At 37.3% G+C, this 18,867-nt stretch overlaps 1 protein-coding gene across 2 annotated transcripts; it reads right to left on the bottom strand.

Annotated features, from left to right (window-relative positions):
• Positions 1-1,847: 1,847 nt before the first annotated feature.
• Positions 1,848-11,261, bottom strand: LOC127252446 (calmodulin-binding transcription activator 2). Of its 2 annotated transcripts, XM_051276618.1 has the most exons (13): positions 11,056-11,261; positions 8,949-9,068; positions 8,035-8,150; positions 7,167-7,255; positions 6,429-6,471; positions 5,842-5,983; positions 5,625-5,732; positions 5,407-5,541; positions 4,763-5,286; positions 3,735-4,420; positions 2,968-3,538; positions 2,551-2,883; positions 1,848-2,270 (listed from the first exon to the last, which is right to left on the bottom strand). In XM_051276618.1, exons 1-13 carry the CDS (start codon positions 11,093-11,095, stop codon positions 2,151-2,153), a joined length of 3,027 nt encoding a protein of 1,008 aa, XP_051132575.1. In that variant the 5' UTR covers positions 11,096-11,261; the 3' UTR covers positions 1,848-2,150. The 2 variants fall into 2 exon arrangements, with proteins under 2 accessions (XP_051132575.1, XP_051132576.1); XM_051276619.1 differs by lacking the exon at positions 11,056-11,261 and having other exon boundaries at positions 8,953-9,068.
• Positions 11,262-18,867: the final 7,606 nt, after the last annotated feature.

The raw sequence follows: 18,867 nt of genomic DNA on the forward strand, positions 1-18,867 counted from the left end.
GCGAAGCATCTAAGCTAACTTCCCCCTCCACGTCCTCGCTCCTCCACTCTCCACTGTCCGAGCTTCTCTCTGAATTGTCACTTTCCATTGCACGTGCAGCCTCCTTCTGCCACTCTCGACAAATCCATACGTCCTCTCAATATTCGTCGGCATTGGTGTTGTGACTATCATCCTCGTCACCCTCATCTACATGGTTTATGAAATTTTCAGCCACATGTCAGTAAAAATAATTAAGAAAGTAAGATAAGAAGTAATGTGAAGCCCCAACTGATCTTACCGATAGGGCTTGCAGGCTCTGTCTCGTGCCAAGCATAAGCTCCCATGCCCTCGTTGTAATATGTCCACGGTCCTCCGTCGTCACCCTCATCTACATGGTTTATGAAATTTTCAGCCATATATCAGTAAAAATAATTAATTAAGCAAGATAAAAAGTCATGTGAAGCCCCAGCTGATCTTACCGACAGAGCTTGCAGGCTCCACCTCGCGCTAAGTATGAGCTCTCATGCCCTCGTTGTAATATGTCCACGTTGGTTCCTCAACACTCATGTACTCGAATCCCCCTTGGCTTTCCTCGTCATCATCCTCACCATTGTTGTCCTCATCATCGAAATTGGTAGTTCCAACAAAAAATACGACAAAAAAATTGCATGAAAAGGACAAAAAAAAAACCCATATTTTCAAGAAATCAACATGTTTGCGTTGTATATATGGCCAACCTCGTGTGGACCCTTGTGAAACCAAAACCAAACTTAGCAGGTTATTTTTCCACGCAATTTAATGGGTTCCTACTCACAATTCAACAAACATTTGTAAAATTTTACCTATATACGAAGGGCTCCACGAATTGAGCCATAGCTCTCGCCTTGGTCCGGCAAAAGAAAATTGGACACGAACAACTTCTATTCATTGCAGGCGGCGGTGGCGGAGAGAACGACGGAGGCGGGAGCGGCGGCGTTTGGCCAGAGGAACGCTATAGTCGGGATTGCGCGTGAGTGGCAGGTCGAGGTGTGCGTCGGGAGTGAAATCGCGAGAAGAGTGAATATGTTTGTCCTAATTCGTAACTACAAATTATAGTAAGGGGCAAAACGGTCTAGTAGGGTATTTAACACCGTCAGTGCCTTTTGGAAGGAGACGAGTATGCACCATTTTACGAACTACAAGTAGGTTTTCTAGAGTTTTAAAAACATGTGATTTTCAGTATCTTTGGAAAACCACACGGGGTTTTATGCTATTTTCCAAAATTAAATTACATATTTATTTTAAATTTTAAATGTAAAATAGAATTCTACTTCCTAAATATTTTTCTTTAATGTTGTTGTCTTGCCTGCCCCGACCAATATCACTTTGGACCACTGCCTTCTTATTTTTTTAACTAAATTTTGTTTGGTATTTCAACACTTATTTTTTAGTATTAAATTATTAAAATAAATTATATTTTTTAAAAGAAAAAATAAATAAATTTTCTGGATTGATCCCAAACCCAGAATCCTAGGGCCAGTCTTAAAATCTAATCTTAAAATCTAATATTTTCTAACGGGTGGGTGTATCTTGGAGCCGCGAGACGGTCATGAAACCTGATACTTTCTAGGAGAGCGAATCTCGAGGCCTGCCCTGACTGACATCCCTAATTGGGAGAAGGGATGACCAGGCAAATTCAAAGTGAGGCGATTCTCTAATGGGCAGATTTTGAATTTGCTAAATCTAATCCCAAATTATATTAGTCATCCCTTATGTGTAACCTATTTATAATTAACTGTCTACTCTACGTTAACAAATAAGAACTAGTCAGATATATAAATAGATAGATAGATACCTCCCCCACTTAAATGTATCTATATGTATAGATATAGAGATATATCTGTCTGTATCTATATAGTAATGTTCAAACAGCATTATACACATCATCTATAAAGTAAGTTTGTTCTTTAATGTGTCCACGCACAGATAGATAGGATATGATTGATATATACAACAGAACAGATAGATACCAACAAAATAAAACAAAACACCAAAGCTTCTTCTAACATCTGTCTGTTATTCTTATCCTTTTTTTTTGTTCTTCTTTCCATTGGGGAGTTTGATGACTGAGACAGTGACAACAGATAGCTAACCCAACCCATATCTTCTAATAACTCTTTCTTCTTCCATCATCATTGGAACGCTAAAGACATGAAAGTTTCGTCATCCAACAGGCTTGAAACATCAATTAGTTCCTCATCACCATAACCCATATCCTCAACATTGTCCGGGATCATCATATTCGAAGTTTCCTACATCAGACAAGGAATATGAATAGTTAGTGAAATCATTTCTAAGTTACCAACAGCATCATTGGCAAGAATACTCGAGCACTTAGAATTTCAGTACTTGGGATATACTAAACATATTTTTCTTACATATACAACATATTTAAATCTACACAAGAAATTCAGGACCAAGAAAATAAAATCGACACAAGTAAAATGCATTTTTCAAGGCGGCTGTACCAAACAAACACTCAGTAAGCATCTCAACAAAAAGAATGAAGTATCACACGAATAGAGATTTTACCTTAGTATCGCGGAAACCTTCAGCAGCAGTTAGCAATCTACGGTACTGGGCCCGTGCTTCAGGATATTGCACCATTGACTTCACTCTAGCAAGTGCTTTATCCATCCTTTCTTCAGCCTGTTTTCTTCCTTCTTTCAAGAAGTCATAATCATCTTCCTGTGGTGGCAGGGTATTATTGTCCTCCTGCATGCTCGACCCTTTCTGAACATCTGATCGGAATCCACGCAATCCACTTCTTTTACGCCTCCAACGCAAAATCACCTTCTCTAATATTCCAACAGACCAGATGATTGGCTTATACTTTTTCCTGACCTGATGTCCCCTTACATGAGCCTTTACAGAAAGAGAAAGTAGAGTCATTAATTTGTTGGATATTTTTTTAAGTGAATATCGGGAAAAGACTAATCCGCAAAGCACCTGGATTTTAACAATTTTCTGCCGGATCTGTAGGAAGTCTTTTCTTGTCTTCCAACCACGGTACTTCTTCTGAATACGTACGGCAGCAGCATTGGCCATCATACCATCTGAATGACCCAACCTGGATGATTTACCACCTATAACAGCTTGCTCTTCTGGAGTCAGCAAGTCGTCAGATCCCTGTACACCACGCCATTTCCTTTGAAAGGATTGAATGCGGAAAATTTGGTGAATGCGAGAAGCTGCTTGTGTTGCATTACAGACTGCAGCTAGTGAATCCTTGAGAGAGAGAGCGTCCGGAACTTCTTCCCCAGTTGTTGGGACAGCAGAACGTTCTGAAACTGTCTGTATAACTCCGAAGCCAGGTGCTTCCGGTATAACATCATCCTTCAGTTTAAGTGTAGACACTAATGAGGTCAAAGAAGCCTCACCAAGATAACCAGATATGCCCTTGTGTCCACAACAAGAAGCCAGGTCGTATGGAGTACTTCCCTGTGGGCAATCAGCAGTTGGATCTGTCAATGGTCCAGAAGCAGCACCCAGAGCAACAAGGGCAGCAACTGTGTCCTCTCTGTAAGAAAAAAAAAAAAGTGTTAACGACAAAAAGCAAGGAAAGTACAGATAGATATAGCCAGTTCTCTATTATGTGTAATAGCAATAATAAGGGAGAATGTTAAGAGGAAGAAACAGAAACATTTCATAAACTACAGGAAGAACATCAAGAGGAATGTATACTTCTTAGTGAAAAACACTAAGTAAAAGGCTACCTGCCACAGAAAGCAGCCCAGTGAAGTGCTGTCCAACCATTTGCATCACGAAAGTCTATACTAACACCGGCAGTGATCATTGGCTGGATAGCCCAACTAAAACCAAGCGCCGCAGCCAAGTGTAAGACGCCTTGACCCCCAGCATCAATAGCCATTGGCCCCTTGCCATCTTCAGTTACTCTGCGAAGAAGCCAAGAGTAAAATTTCTCTTTAAGCCGCCTCTCTAGGAGAAGCTCTCCAATCACCTTAAGATGGGATTTGTCATTCTCTGGAGTCAACCTTGCCTCATGGTTACTCTCCTCATCTATCAAGGAGACAAGTTTGTCGATTATATTCCGTTTTTCAAAGTCATTTCCACAATTTATAGGACTGCCAGTGGGTTCCAGGTCCAATATCATCTCAAATCTTTGATACAGATGCATCTGAGCTCCCTTATCTCTACTTATGTCAAGAAGGTGAATGTTTTGCTCCGGCCGATAGTCAAATTCTCGTATTTCACTACATGCCAACCTATTGGAACATGTTATGTAGAAAGGGACTACTCCAGGATTTTGTAATGGAGCAAGGCAACAAAGAGTTCCATTGGCCAAAACCTCTGCTGGAACCTCAACTTCTCCAAACATGATGGACCATCGACATTCATATAACTCTTGCTCACTCTTGAGGAATATTCCAGTGACAACAATCTGTTGTGGCAAAAAAGGAAAAAATAAGCATCAGGATTCAACTAGAGCATAAGAATGCACATTATACTAGCAGGAGCTAATGCATCAAACTAATTACACTGCCGCTCTATTTGTCATTGTTGGATGCTCAATTACAAGGAGGAAAGGCAGAGAAAACTTGGATGTGAATTACTCAAATCTTGTAATTCACTTGAGAGAGAATCTGGAAAACAAATTCACTTCTACAACAGAAAAGCAGAAGTGCTATAATAGTAACATTTGTGGGTTATAACAGAATATCTTTACATTATAGGCGATAAACTGATAATATGGTCTAAGATTGAAATAGTAGACATGTAGTACCTTGGTCTCCAAGTTTGAGTAGGCCCAGCTAGGAGAAAAATCAATAATACTGAAAAGCTGATCCTGGGAAATAGAAGGGTTCAGCGTGTGCATATCCACTTGCAACGGGGCTGACATAGTAGAGTCGTCTTCATTTCCCATAATACTCCATGAAATTCCACTACTTCTTTGTACATCTAATTCATCAACATCCCCAAGTTCCTTAGCAATCCAACGGGAGAAGCTATCAACCTTTTTCAAGCTTTCTTCTGTTTGCAAACCACTAAGTAGAGGCTTTTTCAGGAGGAAAGAATTGTTTTCGTTTCCTAGTGTAGGCATAGGATTCTCCAAATTTTGGTTCAAAGCACTTCCAGGCTCTATATTAGAGAGGAGCATTTGAAGATTCCTTTGCCCAGACTGTTCTTTTTGCTCAAGAAACCCTTGATTCGGAGGAAGAGAAGTGCCCTCAAAAAAATTGTTAATTACCGGCCAGTTCGACTGGAGAGGCAGAGAAGGCATAAGTTCTGGTTTGTATGCATCATCTCCTGTTAAGAAATTTCACAAAAACTAAAATTTTTCAGGGGATCTCCAGTTTTCACTTAAGGAAAAAAAAAAAAAGGAAATAAAAAGAACAACAATTCTAGACATATATAATGCAATAACACCTGTAGTAGTTCCAATATATTCTTTCCACGGTGCCACATTAGTGGTCGCTTGAGAACCAGTTAAGAGACTGCCTCCTTCAAAATCTCCATCTGTACGACCCCTTGGCAATGATGCATAACTCAGGGAAGAATTTCCTTGAAAAAAAGAAAGAAACAAGAATCTTTAGAACCACTAATATGCTTACGGAACATCACAGGAATCAGAAATGGCATTATACCTGGACTATAAAGTTGATTGTAAGAGCTAGATTGAGCTGAATGGCCATCATCAGTCAATGGAGACTCTGGGTATAAATGGAGCCTGGAGCTTGCTTGATGATTACCTTCTGAAATAGGTCATACGCACACCACATTATCATGGTATTAGAAAAACTGAATTCAATTTCAAAATTTATGCTACAGATAAATAGAATAAGATGAAAGAAATCAAGCTACCTGATTCAGTATCTTCATATGCTGAAGATAAGTGGCTGGTGGGGCTTGTACCACAAAAACTGGATGACATTGAGCCATCATTTTCAGAATTTGATGCAACTCTATCACTGTTTCTAGCATAGCTGATGTTTGTTTTGTTACCCTGAAGAACAAAGAAATGGAATTCACATCATCCACTTTCTCCTACTTTCAAAGTGATTTTTCTATCCTCAAAATTATTTATCCATGTGCACAAGCAACCTAATCAAGGGTCTTAGTAGTATTTTCAAAATACCAAATAAAGAATGAACTTAACCAGATGAGTACATAAATTTATAAAGTCAAACCATTGATCTGAGTATTTATCAAAAAAATAAGGCGTAATGATTGTCCAGTTGTTCAGACTAAAAGCTAAAAGTGGTCTACTGTAAAACACTGATATTTCACAAGTTTCAGTTACAACAATCATGCTTTACATATTTTCTCATGAGACAATTCATAAGACAGGGTAAAGCATATTTTGAAATTAAATTTCTCATTTAAGAAGGGGAAAAAATACATAGGCAACAAAAAACCCATAATATCACGAGACATTATCGAGGCCTAACCTTGACTTCCAAATAGTGGACAAACACTATGTGCATGAGGTCCCTGCACAATCAGAAAACACGGCCACAATTCAATATATGTGTTGAGTGGTTCAAGGTTTACACATCCTTTGCAAGGATATGATACTTCATTGTATAAATCAAGTGATTAACCAATCTTGACTAAAATGCACATCTTGCCACACGAATAATCTTACATGCATCATTTGTGACAAGAACATGTCACTTAGTCAAACAAAATACATGCCTATCAAAACTCAGAAAGCAAGTGTAAATCAATTTCACAAGATGAAGTTAACATGTCCGGAAACAGTCACATTTCATTTCAGTCAAAAAATAAGAAGAGAACAAGCCATCCAAGAGTTAAATCACTAATCGTTCTCTTTAAATCCTGAGACGTGTTGTTATTCACTCATGTAGTCACTAGCAGAGGTTGACTTGAACATAGCTACTATTTCCGGACAGGATGAGGACGTGTTACACTTCTATTATTATTTCTATAGGGATGGCACAATAATTTCATATGGCTTCAATATATCATTAAGACAAACTCATTTGAAAAGAATACAAGCAGGTGGAAAGTAGATATATTTTCTTACAGAGAATGGAGACCATATGTCAAATCAACGTGAATTATGCCAAGCTGATTTTTAATGGACTACAGTAAGCAAATCACTACCACAAAATCACCTATGCAAACTATGCCAATGAATACAACTTCACAATATCTACACTTACGTCTCAAGCAACCAGTAGCTGCGCCTTTGAAAGTTTTCGTTATCTTCCCCATGGGCATAATAGCAATGAAGCATATCAACACTTCCAACCTGAAGATGAAGCAGCATCAAAATATAGCCATTCTCACGCTGAATGAATAACTTTAGACCATACTCCCATACAAAGTATTTAGGGCAGACACCAAACCCTGTACTATGCTCCAACATTCCTAGATACTGGCATTGCGTAAATATGACATGCGGTAGCACCTTACAATATATATTTATATGTATGTATATACATATATATCTGTATACTAGTTGCCTCCAATGCAACTTACTGTCCTCTCAATTCAAAATTTTCATCTTCCTGGCAGAAAGCAATCCTTTATCTTGGCATGATGTTATTATCAGTTTCTGTTTCCTTTGTAACTACATTGCTTAAGGTTTTTGAAATTGTGTATTTGTTGCATTTCTTCAGTGAGGAAAAGTCATGAGTGAAGGCTGCGAAGAGCCTTCCAGAGTGAGAGCTTTCCATAAATTTGCTACGGAAGTATGGGATGTCCAGAAGCATATTGTTATCATCATTATTATTAAGAATATATATATATTATGTACAGTTGTTTTCAGCAGGTCAACTGCAATGCACCAGGTCCACCTTAACTAAAGTTTGCAGCAGAATTACTTACATTTATTTGAGACATATATACAGATACTTGCATCCAGAATTCTAGAAGATACTAGGGCTCAAATGATCAAGTTATTAAGCGTGAAGATCAAAAGCTCCTGAATCCCGGAGAACAATCAGGGTTGTGAACAAAATGTATGAATCATGCACTCAATCGTGCATTTTATAAGCAATTAGTGCCATTTAATAATGAATATATTACCTTCAATTTCTCATGGGCCTCCTTAACGGTCTTCCCATCCTTTTTCTTTCTCCAATTATGTCCATCCTTTCGGAAGTACCTCAACACCTTACGATCAAAAAGAAAAACAGAACCGCCTGACAGAAACAGTTCGTGTTAATAATTCAACTAAAAATACCAAATCCAGATCACATATCAAACTCATAAGAAACACATTCAGCACCTTTTTCACGAATTTCATCTTATTTATACATGTACATGAACTATAAAAGTAATATGCTACCTAAAATTTGGTAGTACCTGCTACTGGGTATCTTCTAAAAAGTAGAAATAAAAGAAATTGCATGCATTCATACATAAAAAATTGTCCGTCTTGAGGTAGTCAGAGGATGAAAATTAAGACTAAGTGAACAACAAAAAAATGATGGGATATATTTAGAGAATAAAGTGACGTGCAAAACCATTGAAGTTAAAGTCCACTTAATAACAAATCAGTGGCGCGTGCATAATTTCAAAGTAATATCATTCATTAGTACCAAAATTTGCAAAGAACAGCGCGTTCAAAAGCTTTTAAAAATTAAATTATACAAGTTATTGATCCAAAGATCACATGAAGCATGCAATTCAAAATAGATTGATAGAATTCATGCATATAACAGGTTCAATTAGTATAATGAGTAGAATCAAATGGGAAATTAGTTACAAATATGGTCATGATTCTACTTTATTTGTTCAAAGTCACACTTTACATGGATTTCCCTATTCCCTTCATCATCCTCTTGATTTGTTTGGGCTTCTTTAGAAAAAGTATACTGACGCACGACATAGTCATATGCATGTGTACAACGGGTTAAAAAATTCCCAAGCAATAAAGCATGAGTAACTGGGCTTCATAAGAGGCAAATTAGAAGATAGACCAGACAAAAAATACATACTAACTGGTTTACTAGGAGCCTCGGCAGATATATGAAACTTCTCATAGTTTCTAAGAATTTCACAAATCTCAGCAGGTCTCAGCCACCTGTGTTTTGCCTCTAACAGTATCTGCTTGATATCTGCACTATGAACAAAAGATATTAATTTGTATTCCCCAACAATCAATCACACTGATGAAACTTCTAGCACATATTTAAAGTTTAACAAAATATACAATGACATGACATTATAACTGTTTTCACACAAGAAAATTAGGAAGGAAGGCCAACTGGTGGAAAGGCAGAAAGTCAGAAACAGATGAAGTATTCTCACAAATCCCTGTTCCTTATGCAGGCGGATGCATTAAATGCAAGACAAGCAAAACACCTTGTAGCACTCTAAGGAGCTAACATAACACCATTTTATCACCAGTCATATTTGAGATAAGTTACTGCATTTCTTTTCTATTTATTTTCATTCCAGAGAGTTTTTATTATGTATTCTTTTCAGTTATATTTCATCATGGTAGTGTTTAGTTATCTGTGCTTACCTAGCAAAAGTTAAAGGTGAAAAGCATCCACAATTGCTATCAATGGCGCAATAGTTCATTTATGTTTCATATATTGAAATATTATTAATGGTAAAAGCAGATTTCATTTATCGAAAAATTTTGCCTTGTGCTCCAGTAAGACCCATGCAGACCACAATGTATAAAAAGTATTTCCATTGTAAAAAACTAGTGGAATTTGACCAGAAATAATAGTAACGGAGAAGTAGAATAATGGATCTATTAAAAGTTGTATTTGGTATATGTATCATGTAACAATTAAGTACTTCGAGACTTTAAAGTTAGCTTGTGACCAAAAACAACTCAGAAAGTGAAAGCAAACATTGGCCAAGAATCCCAAATTAGGTTGATGTTATCCCCATAAGAATGGCCATAGCCACATTTCACAAGAACCTTCCCACTTTTAATACAAATACAATTGTTTTGCGCAGCCACAACCTGACTAGCATGCCTCTCCACACTAAACCCGACCTAACCCGAAATGAAAGAAACAACAATTCTAAAGTAACCTTTTATGCAACCTCCTCCATATCTTGCTGAAATTTCCAATAACTTAAACCCTCAAACCATTGTCTTATTCATTTGCAAGCAGAAATGCCAATGCATAGACATGGAGAAAACTGAATATAGGAGCAAAATCGACAACTTGAACAACGAGTCATAAAACATAAAATTGAGACACTTTTCTATGTTGTATCTTCGTACCACCAAACTTCATTTTCTTCGACACTACAACTATGTCAATAGAAGGATTTCTCTGTGATGCTACAGTTATCTTGATGGGCAAATGCCCGTGCTTAAGTTGTATCCATTATCAGTATCATCTTTCACGAGAATAAATTTAGAGTTCTGCATTCCATACCTAACCATCAACAAAACCATTCACAAAATAAACCCTCAACTTGGAATTTTCATTGCTTTCACCATTCTACAAGAATTGGAATTCCAATTTCCTATGTTTTAACATCTACAGGGCAGCAATCATCCAAATATAATAAACCTTTTACAGTCCTACACAACGCCTAAATGATCAAACCCTTTCTCTCATTATCTATTGGGATATTACAAAATACGTATGTGAGCTTAACCTCTCAGAGGAAACAGTTTGTGTGTCAAAAAACTACTAAACGAACTAAAAATCACAAATGATCCAATTATAACCGCAATGGCCTAGCACCATGAACTAAGATATTTCCAGTTAGCCACATCTCCAAATAAGTTTCTTGATGCAAATCAAAACCCTAGAAACATACGCCGAAGAGTCCAGCCGGCCAAGATTATACAACAATTGTTCCCAAACACCGCCACTTCGAATGAATTCACATACAGGACCATCTAAATCAAGTAAATCGTAGGAACTTCCAAAGCACAGCAGAGTGCCGCTCAACCTACTTATTTCTTTGCTCTCCCAAAACCCCATCAGTAAAACCACATAAATCAACGCTCCAACCTCAACCACCCTCGCCAAAATCACATTTTCTCACCATCTTTTACAAAGAAAAAAGAAAACCCTAATTTTCTAAAAAAAAAAAAAAAACAAAAGAAGAGAAAGGGCATACCCAATCGAAACCCTAAATTGTAGGATCCACCTTCGGCCATAGATTGCTGTATACACGGACGTCAACAAGGGCGGATTTAGGTCATAATCTAGGTAGACAGGCGCGAGAAGATACAGAGTGAGAGAACTAAGGAAAGGAGAGGAGAGGACAGCGGAGAGACGAAATCGGAGGCGATGGGAGAATACTGCGGCGGGGTCGGAGTGGACACTCGGGGGAGGTCAGTCGTAAAGTAAAGTCAGCAAGACTTGGGATGACCACTCATGATTCGACACTTGGCGTTTATATGAAGCCTCGGTGTAATGCACCCATAGTGCGCGTCACACGGAATCCTCTTGTCTGGTGTACGCGCTGTGGCAGTTTCGCCTTGCTTGGCTTTTTCTTTTATATTACCTGTATAAAGAACGTCAATAATATTTTGTATTTTATTTATTATGTAAAATTTTGTTATTTTAAAATTTGTACCAAATGTTTTTATTCAATATAAACACATAAATTATGTAAATTTTATACAAATAAAAAATATAAAATATTTTAAATAATTTTTAATAAAATAAATAATTAATTAATTGCTTAGTCATTTATTTTTATAAGTTTTTTAAAAATTTGATAATAATTTATCTTCAAAAAATTATAAAATAAAGAATTAATAAATTATTTATTAATTAATTTTATTTAAAAAATTATTTAAAATATTTTATTTCTTTTATTTGTATACAACTTGCATTATTTGGTTCATATTTATAATCAAATATCAGTTGTGGACGAAAAAGGTGTTTCGTGCAAACTTTATATTAATATAAAGGAGTTTCACGTAATAAATAAAACACGGGATGTTTTATTCATTTTTACTAAAATACAATGGGATGTTATATAATTTACTATATTTTTTATTTTTGTTCGTAATGAGATAAGAGTATCATTTTTCAATTTACTTCTTTCATTCCACTTATCGTGTCTTCCTTTTCAATTCTGTTTATTCCAAATATTTTATCACTTTTCATATTTGGCAAAAATTAACTCATTTTAAATTTAATTTAAATTTTTTAATATATCCTAATTATATTTAAAATCATCCAACACCCGCGACACCACGGTCTCACTCTTTCTCTCTCCACCCCTGTTCTCCCCTTTTCTTTCTGCCCAATGTCTAAAAACCCTACTTTGTTGTCACCGTTGATTTGTCCAGTGTCATAGACTGTCCTTTTCGATTTAATGTGTTTCAAGCCTTACTCCAATTGTGAGTCCCCATTACCCTAACTGTGGCTATTCTTCTTTCGTCGACCCTAAATCGACTAAAATCCGAGCACCCGCTTTTCAAATCTTTTTCGGCAACGCCGATCTGTTTATATTTTCCAGTGAGCAGCTGGGAGAGAGCAAAGGAAACGGTTGGTGGGTGTCGGACACGAATGAGCCTTTTTATTTGGGTTTGGATGTCGACTTCGGTCCTTAGATTCATAAACCAGTATCTGTAACTATCTGTTGTCCTCGAGCTTTTCCGAAAAAGGACGCGGAGCTTGACGGGGCTGCTGGATTTGCTACCGACGGTGCTGATTTTTTATTTCGGCTTAGGTTCGTCCTTGACTCAGAAAATGAGCTCGAGGTTGAGCACGATGTGGAGAAACCCACTTACGTATTCCAATCGCCCCGACGAACACGTCCCTTATGAGGATGTTGATGAGATCTCAACCAATTCTTACTTGTCGTTCACTGTTGTTGGATTAATTTTTAGTATATTGCAATTCATGTCATATTTGAGTGTGATGGCTTGATTTTTCCTTACTTTGGTTGTGGTGAAAGTTATTGCATCTTATCTGCAGTCTGTTAGACCTGAATGTCCCTCAATATATGTATGCTATGTCCCGATATGTGTGTACATGCCTCTACTCACTGTTAGTGAACGTTTTTAATAGTTTGTCGTTGTTGGATTGGACTGATGTTCATTTTCTTATCTGTGATCTTATTGAATATATTCAAAGTAATTATGTTTCCACTAGAAAAGTCGATTTCTTGAGCATGAAATTGGCTTAAAATTGTGAAAGCAAACATTTCAAACATTGCATTTTATTACAGAGATTACTCATACATCACTATATATGTATGCACTAATCATGTCAAGAAAAATTTTCACATGCTTTCAAAAACAGAAGATTGCACACATGAGTTTGCATACACATTTTTCTACCTCTAATATCCTAGATCATTCATAACCCTTTTCAAGTACATTCACCTCACATTTCTCAATTGTATGCATTCATGCATTAATTCCATGGGAACAGTAAGATGATTTGGGAGATTGTCGGGTTTCAACAAACTGTCTATTTTTATATGTGGGATCTTGTATGAGTTGGCCTCATTTGCCTTCATTACTTCAATCATGAAACTTTGTAAACATAAAAATATCTTGTTTAAATATTGTGGTGTCAATTCTTTGAAGCTTGCATCAACAACATCAAGTAATTCATTGACATTCTTGCATGATTTTTCTTTTTTTAAGCTCTGGATTGCTCGAAACCATCATAAATCATTGACATTCATGTCAGGAGAATTAGACGGTTGTTGAATAAGAAAAATGTTAAAACCATCGCTAGTAGCGGCATGGAAAAAAATATCTGCATCATCCCATTCTTTATGTGGTTTTGTATTATCTTGTTGTATGAATATATGTTTTGATTGATTAACTGGCCACTTTCATTTATTGTTGGGATAATATGCATATAGACAAATACACATTCATTGCATAGTTAAGCTAAGTACATACATAAAATGAAATGCAACAATGAATTATAAAAATAATTAATCTTCTATTCTAAATAGGAGAATATAAGATATTGATACTATGTTTTTCTTACGTTGTATGGCTTTCAACTAGGAAAATCGAGCTAACCTGATTAATCAAACAACTTTTAGTAATTTTCTTTGTTACAGATTGAACCGGTTTAGTTTCTAATTGATGACTTCAAATATGAGCATATTTTCCGCTTAACAAAACTATGCATTACTTGAATTTCTATATAAAAATATCACAATATCTGAATTATGGCATACTTTATTGATTTATTTCGCTTGGCATGATCCAGAATTGATTTTTTGAAATTATTAACAATTTTTGCCCTTTTAAGCAGTGATTCGGGTCCAGAAAAACTAAGGCATGAGAGACAAGCGATAGCCGTTTCCGTTCGCAAGCGATGACTTCATCGCTCAAGCTAGCAACCCAGACACCCACTGCAGCAAAGCGACGACAACTTATTGCAAATAACGCCTAAGTGTTCAACCCGCAGCGGTACAACCATTCCACTATCAGCCAACATAGACGATTCCGCTCAGCTGCGCTAATGCCCTTCAGCCATCTGGCAAGCGAGGAAGATCTGCGCCTATACAAGTCAAGGCAAGCGAAACGAGCACCCTGGGAGTTACGGCCAGCAATTGTTCCAACAGAATAACTGTCACCAACTGCCTAACTGCCCAACGGTTGGAACTACTTTTTAACTGCTTGCAACTGTCACTTCCATTAGCTATAAATAGGGCCAGATATTCATTTGTAAGATATACTTCGAGAGGAGTATACAAGCACCTTTTTTTACGCGCATTCTTAGCCGTCTTCCTGCCTCAAGAGAGCTCCAACCCTGTAAGGGAGTTCTCAGCAGGAATGGTCAGGGGAGTTGAGATTTTTCTTCTCCCTTGGCCACCACTTTACTGCTTCTCTAGTTCTAGTTTACCGCTTTAAGTTACAACTTTTGTAGAAATAGAACTTTACTACTTTGGTAGTAAGTAATGAAATATCATTTGTTCTTCGTTATCACATCTTCCATATTTTCACATTTATATAAACTTTAGTTGTAAAGAACTCTAAGTTGCTGAGAAAGAACGCAGAAAAATTGATTATCCAAGCCTTGTCTCTTTGTCACAAACAAATTCAGGGTAGTTCGATGTAGTTACGTACGCATGAGCCTTGTCGATCTGCTTAATTACTGGGTCTAAATTCAATTTTGATTAAAAAGAAGTAACATAAGGGTAAAGCCACCAATGAGACAGAAATTGGGATAATTAATAGGGCATAGACGGTGGTTTATTGGGTCACAGAAATTCCTAGTGACAGTACGGTTTCTTTCTTATAATATTCTGATTGTGGGCGTCATCTTTCGTATTATACATATATGTTTCGATTAAACACCAATATCACTCGTTCATTTCATCCAAGAAAATCTAGCAATTAAGGAACGCACAATTCAGACACAGTATCTCTCCATCACCCTCTTTCACTCAATCTATATAAATATATTGTGCCTTTCCGCTCATGTCCCTCTCGTTCACCCATCGTTGGCACCAGTCCCGCTCACCACTGCTCCGCTCACCCCCGCTCACCTTTACCGTTTTTCTTAGTTTTCTAGTCCCCCCTAGTTTTAGAGTCAGGCTCGCTTTCGAGTGGGTCTCTTTATTGTTTTTTCGCCGTTTTCACCAAATCAATACTTGATTTAACTTTGCGACTTAAAATCCCTGTTTTCGACCTGGAAACTCACCAATTAAATAGTATAAACAATTATGATAAACGATTCAGGGTCTACAACCACAAACTTTTGTTATATCTGATCGTTCACAATAATCCATTACATCTAATTTTTCGACTAAAATTCCTTGTATTTGAATATATATAGAAAAATCTTATTGTCACTAATGTTCCGGCCACTCGATTTTTGCTTGACCTTCTTGCTAGCACTTGTTATGTGAGTGGAAAAATTTCTATTTTTCTATTAAACAATAAAGTCTCATTCTCATCTCATATAGATCAAGATAATGCACACATGAATATAATTTTTCTGATGAATTTTTTGCATTTGTGAGCTCTATGCAGATCATTCTCCATGGGGGTCAAGTAAAATCCATGTGTAGCCTTTTTATATAAAACTATTTCTTATCAATGTGTATTGTATTATGCATACTTTGAAATGAGCCTTTTTTAATACACCTATAAACATCAAGGGCTTGTATTGACAAACATAATCTTGCTAGTTTGTTAGTATTTGTGAGGCCTGACTACACTTATGTGAGGTTTGATATGCTTCTCCTTAATCCATCTATATACAATAGATTTTGAACATTATAGTCCCTTTCCTAAATGTTTTTATTGACGGTCTTTGCTTCAAGGATAATTTTTTATTGCATTCATATTCGATGATTTATTATCTTTTCTGATCACACGTTTCTTTCTAGATATGCTCACAGCCCACCCTTTTCCATTTGTTATTTTGCAGCTTTCCAATGCCTTCGAATTGTCTGTACAAAGAAATTGACTAAAAGTATTGTTTCCTTGAAACTTCCTCGAGCCGGTTTCCCTCATTCTCCGCAAGTTCCAAGTATGTGTTGCGCCATCTTGTTCGTTTACGCATTTGTGAAGAGTTTTTTTGGATATTGAGGACATTATGGTTTATACAATAAAAGCTTACATTAAGCTGTGTTTAGTATTTGGCTTGTTTGCTTTAAATAGATTGTGGAAAAAGTGGAGTTGATGACTCTTTACTGCTATTTCTTTTAAAAAAAAAAAGATTTTTTGGATGTTATGTGCATGTTTGGATAGAGGGAATTAGATGTATGTTATAAATTCTGTGTATTGGGGATTTTGGGAAATTGAATTTTTGAATTATATTACAATAAACTCTACTTTATATGTACAAGGGTATTTTGGTAAATATGTATATATGTACAATATTATATATATTCTAACATCCCTCCTCAAACTCAAGGTGGTGTCGTAGACATCAACTTGAGTTTGCGTAAAAGAAGATGGAAACGACCCGGAAGAAGAGATTTGGTGAAGAGATTTGCCGGTTGATCGTTTGTGGAGATTGAACGCAACAAAATAGTCTTGAAAACCACGTGTTGCCGTACAAAATGACAATCAATTTCAATGTGTTTCGTGCGCTCGTGAAAGACATCATTATGAGCAATTTGTATGGCACTCTGACTGTCGCAATGAAGAGTACTAGATAAAGACTCGGGGGGGGGGCACCAAGATCAAACAGTAACCAACGTAGCCATAAAAGTTCGGATGTAGAATCAGCAAGAGCACGATACTCCGACTCAACATTAGACTTAAAGACAAATGTCTGCTTCTTGCTGTGCCAAGAGACCAAAGAGTCACCAAGAAAGAAACAAAAACTAGTAGTAGAGCGACGATCTGTGGGATCACTAGCCTAATCTGCATCAGAGTAGCCGACAAGAATCAAGGATGAACGAGTCGAAAAGTGGAGACCATGAAGAAGTGTGCCTTTAACATAGCGAAGAATACGGAGTACGGCAGAATAATGTGTAGTCCGCGGAGCAACCATAAACTGACTTACAATATGAACGACATGAGCTATGTCAGGACGAGAAACAGTAAGATAAATCAAGGAACCAACCAATTGACGATAAATAGTCGGATCGTCAAGTAGAGAGCAATTCTGAAGGGTGAGGCAACTGTTCGCCTCTAGAGGTGTGGAGATGATCTTGCTATCAGTTAGCCCAGCATGGGAGATAAGATCAGACGCATACTTGGTCTGAGATAAGAAAAAACCATCCGAAGTGTCAGAAATCTCAAGACCCAAAAATAGCGAAGATGACCAAGACACGTCATCTCAAAGAGCTGACGAAGGTAGGCCTGCAAATCAGAAATACTAGAGATGTCGTCCCTAGTGACAATCATATCATCAACATACAACAGGAGAATAATAATCCCAGAGGTGCTTCGACGAATAAAGAAAGCCGAATCATGAGCACTAAAAGAAAAACCATACTGAGTAAGAGTGGAGCTGAATTTGGCAAACCAAGCATAGGGAGCTTGTTTCAAACCATAGAGAGCCCGACGCAATTTACATACCTTACCAGATGTCTCAATACCTGGAGGGGGAGTCATGTAGACATCCTTGGTCAAATCACCATGTAAGAAGGCATTCTTGACATCTAACTGACGCAGGGACCACTGACGAGAAATGGGACCCTGACGAGTAGGACCAGAGGACTGAGATGTGACAGCCAATGCAGAGTCCAATATAGATGACAGAGTGAGTTTGAGGTGGGTCTTCTCAAACTTAATCTCCTTCATAGCTGCATCTAACGAATGAAGAGGGTGACGATGAAGTAACGAGGCATGGACAGGTTCAAATTTTGGACGGAGCTTCATAAGAAGCTGAATGAGCCGAAGGTGATCAAACTCAATGGCCTCCTGATCAATGTGATCCCAAAGAGGTTGAATGGTAGAGAAGAAGTCATTTACAGACTATCCCGGTTTATGTGTCAAATTGTTCAATGAGCTGAGGAGCTGGTAGTAATGGGCAAGACCGGTAGCCTGAAATCGTGACTTCAAATAATTCCATGCTTGTTGAGCAGTGTCAATACGGCGTAGCTGAATCTGAATGGCCTGACTAGAAGTATTCCGAAACCAGGTAAGAATTTGATGATTCTTGTTGTCCCAATCCTCTAACTACTCATGGTAGGTAATAATATCCTGTTGACTTAGAGCATTATCAGAAGTAACTACAGGTTTGATAGGCGCTGTAAAATCTCCCGTAACAATTCTCCACATTTTTTTGCCAATAAATAAAAACTCTTCATAGAATCGGCCCAAATATTATAATTATCACCCGTCAAAACAATGGCAATAGGCAAAGAAACCTCCATACGCTCCATCAAAATATTCCGAAAAAAATAAGCAGATATCAAATTCCGAAACGATAGAGAAAAAAGGCGAGACGAGCTACCTTTAGATAGGAGCCTATTGTTATGTTAGCTTCCTTCTGCCCAGCTCCTCGAAAACAACGTTTGACTTGCATGTGTTAA

This window comes from Andrographis paniculata, unplaced genomic scaffold (assembly GCF_009805555.1).
Source record: "Andrographis paniculata isolate CXL003 unplaced genomic scaffold, ASM980555v1 Contig46END, whole genome shotgun sequence".
NCBI classification, from domain to species: Eukaryota; Viridiplantae; Streptophyta; class Magnoliopsida; order Lamiales; family Acanthaceae; genus Andrographis; species Andrographis paniculata.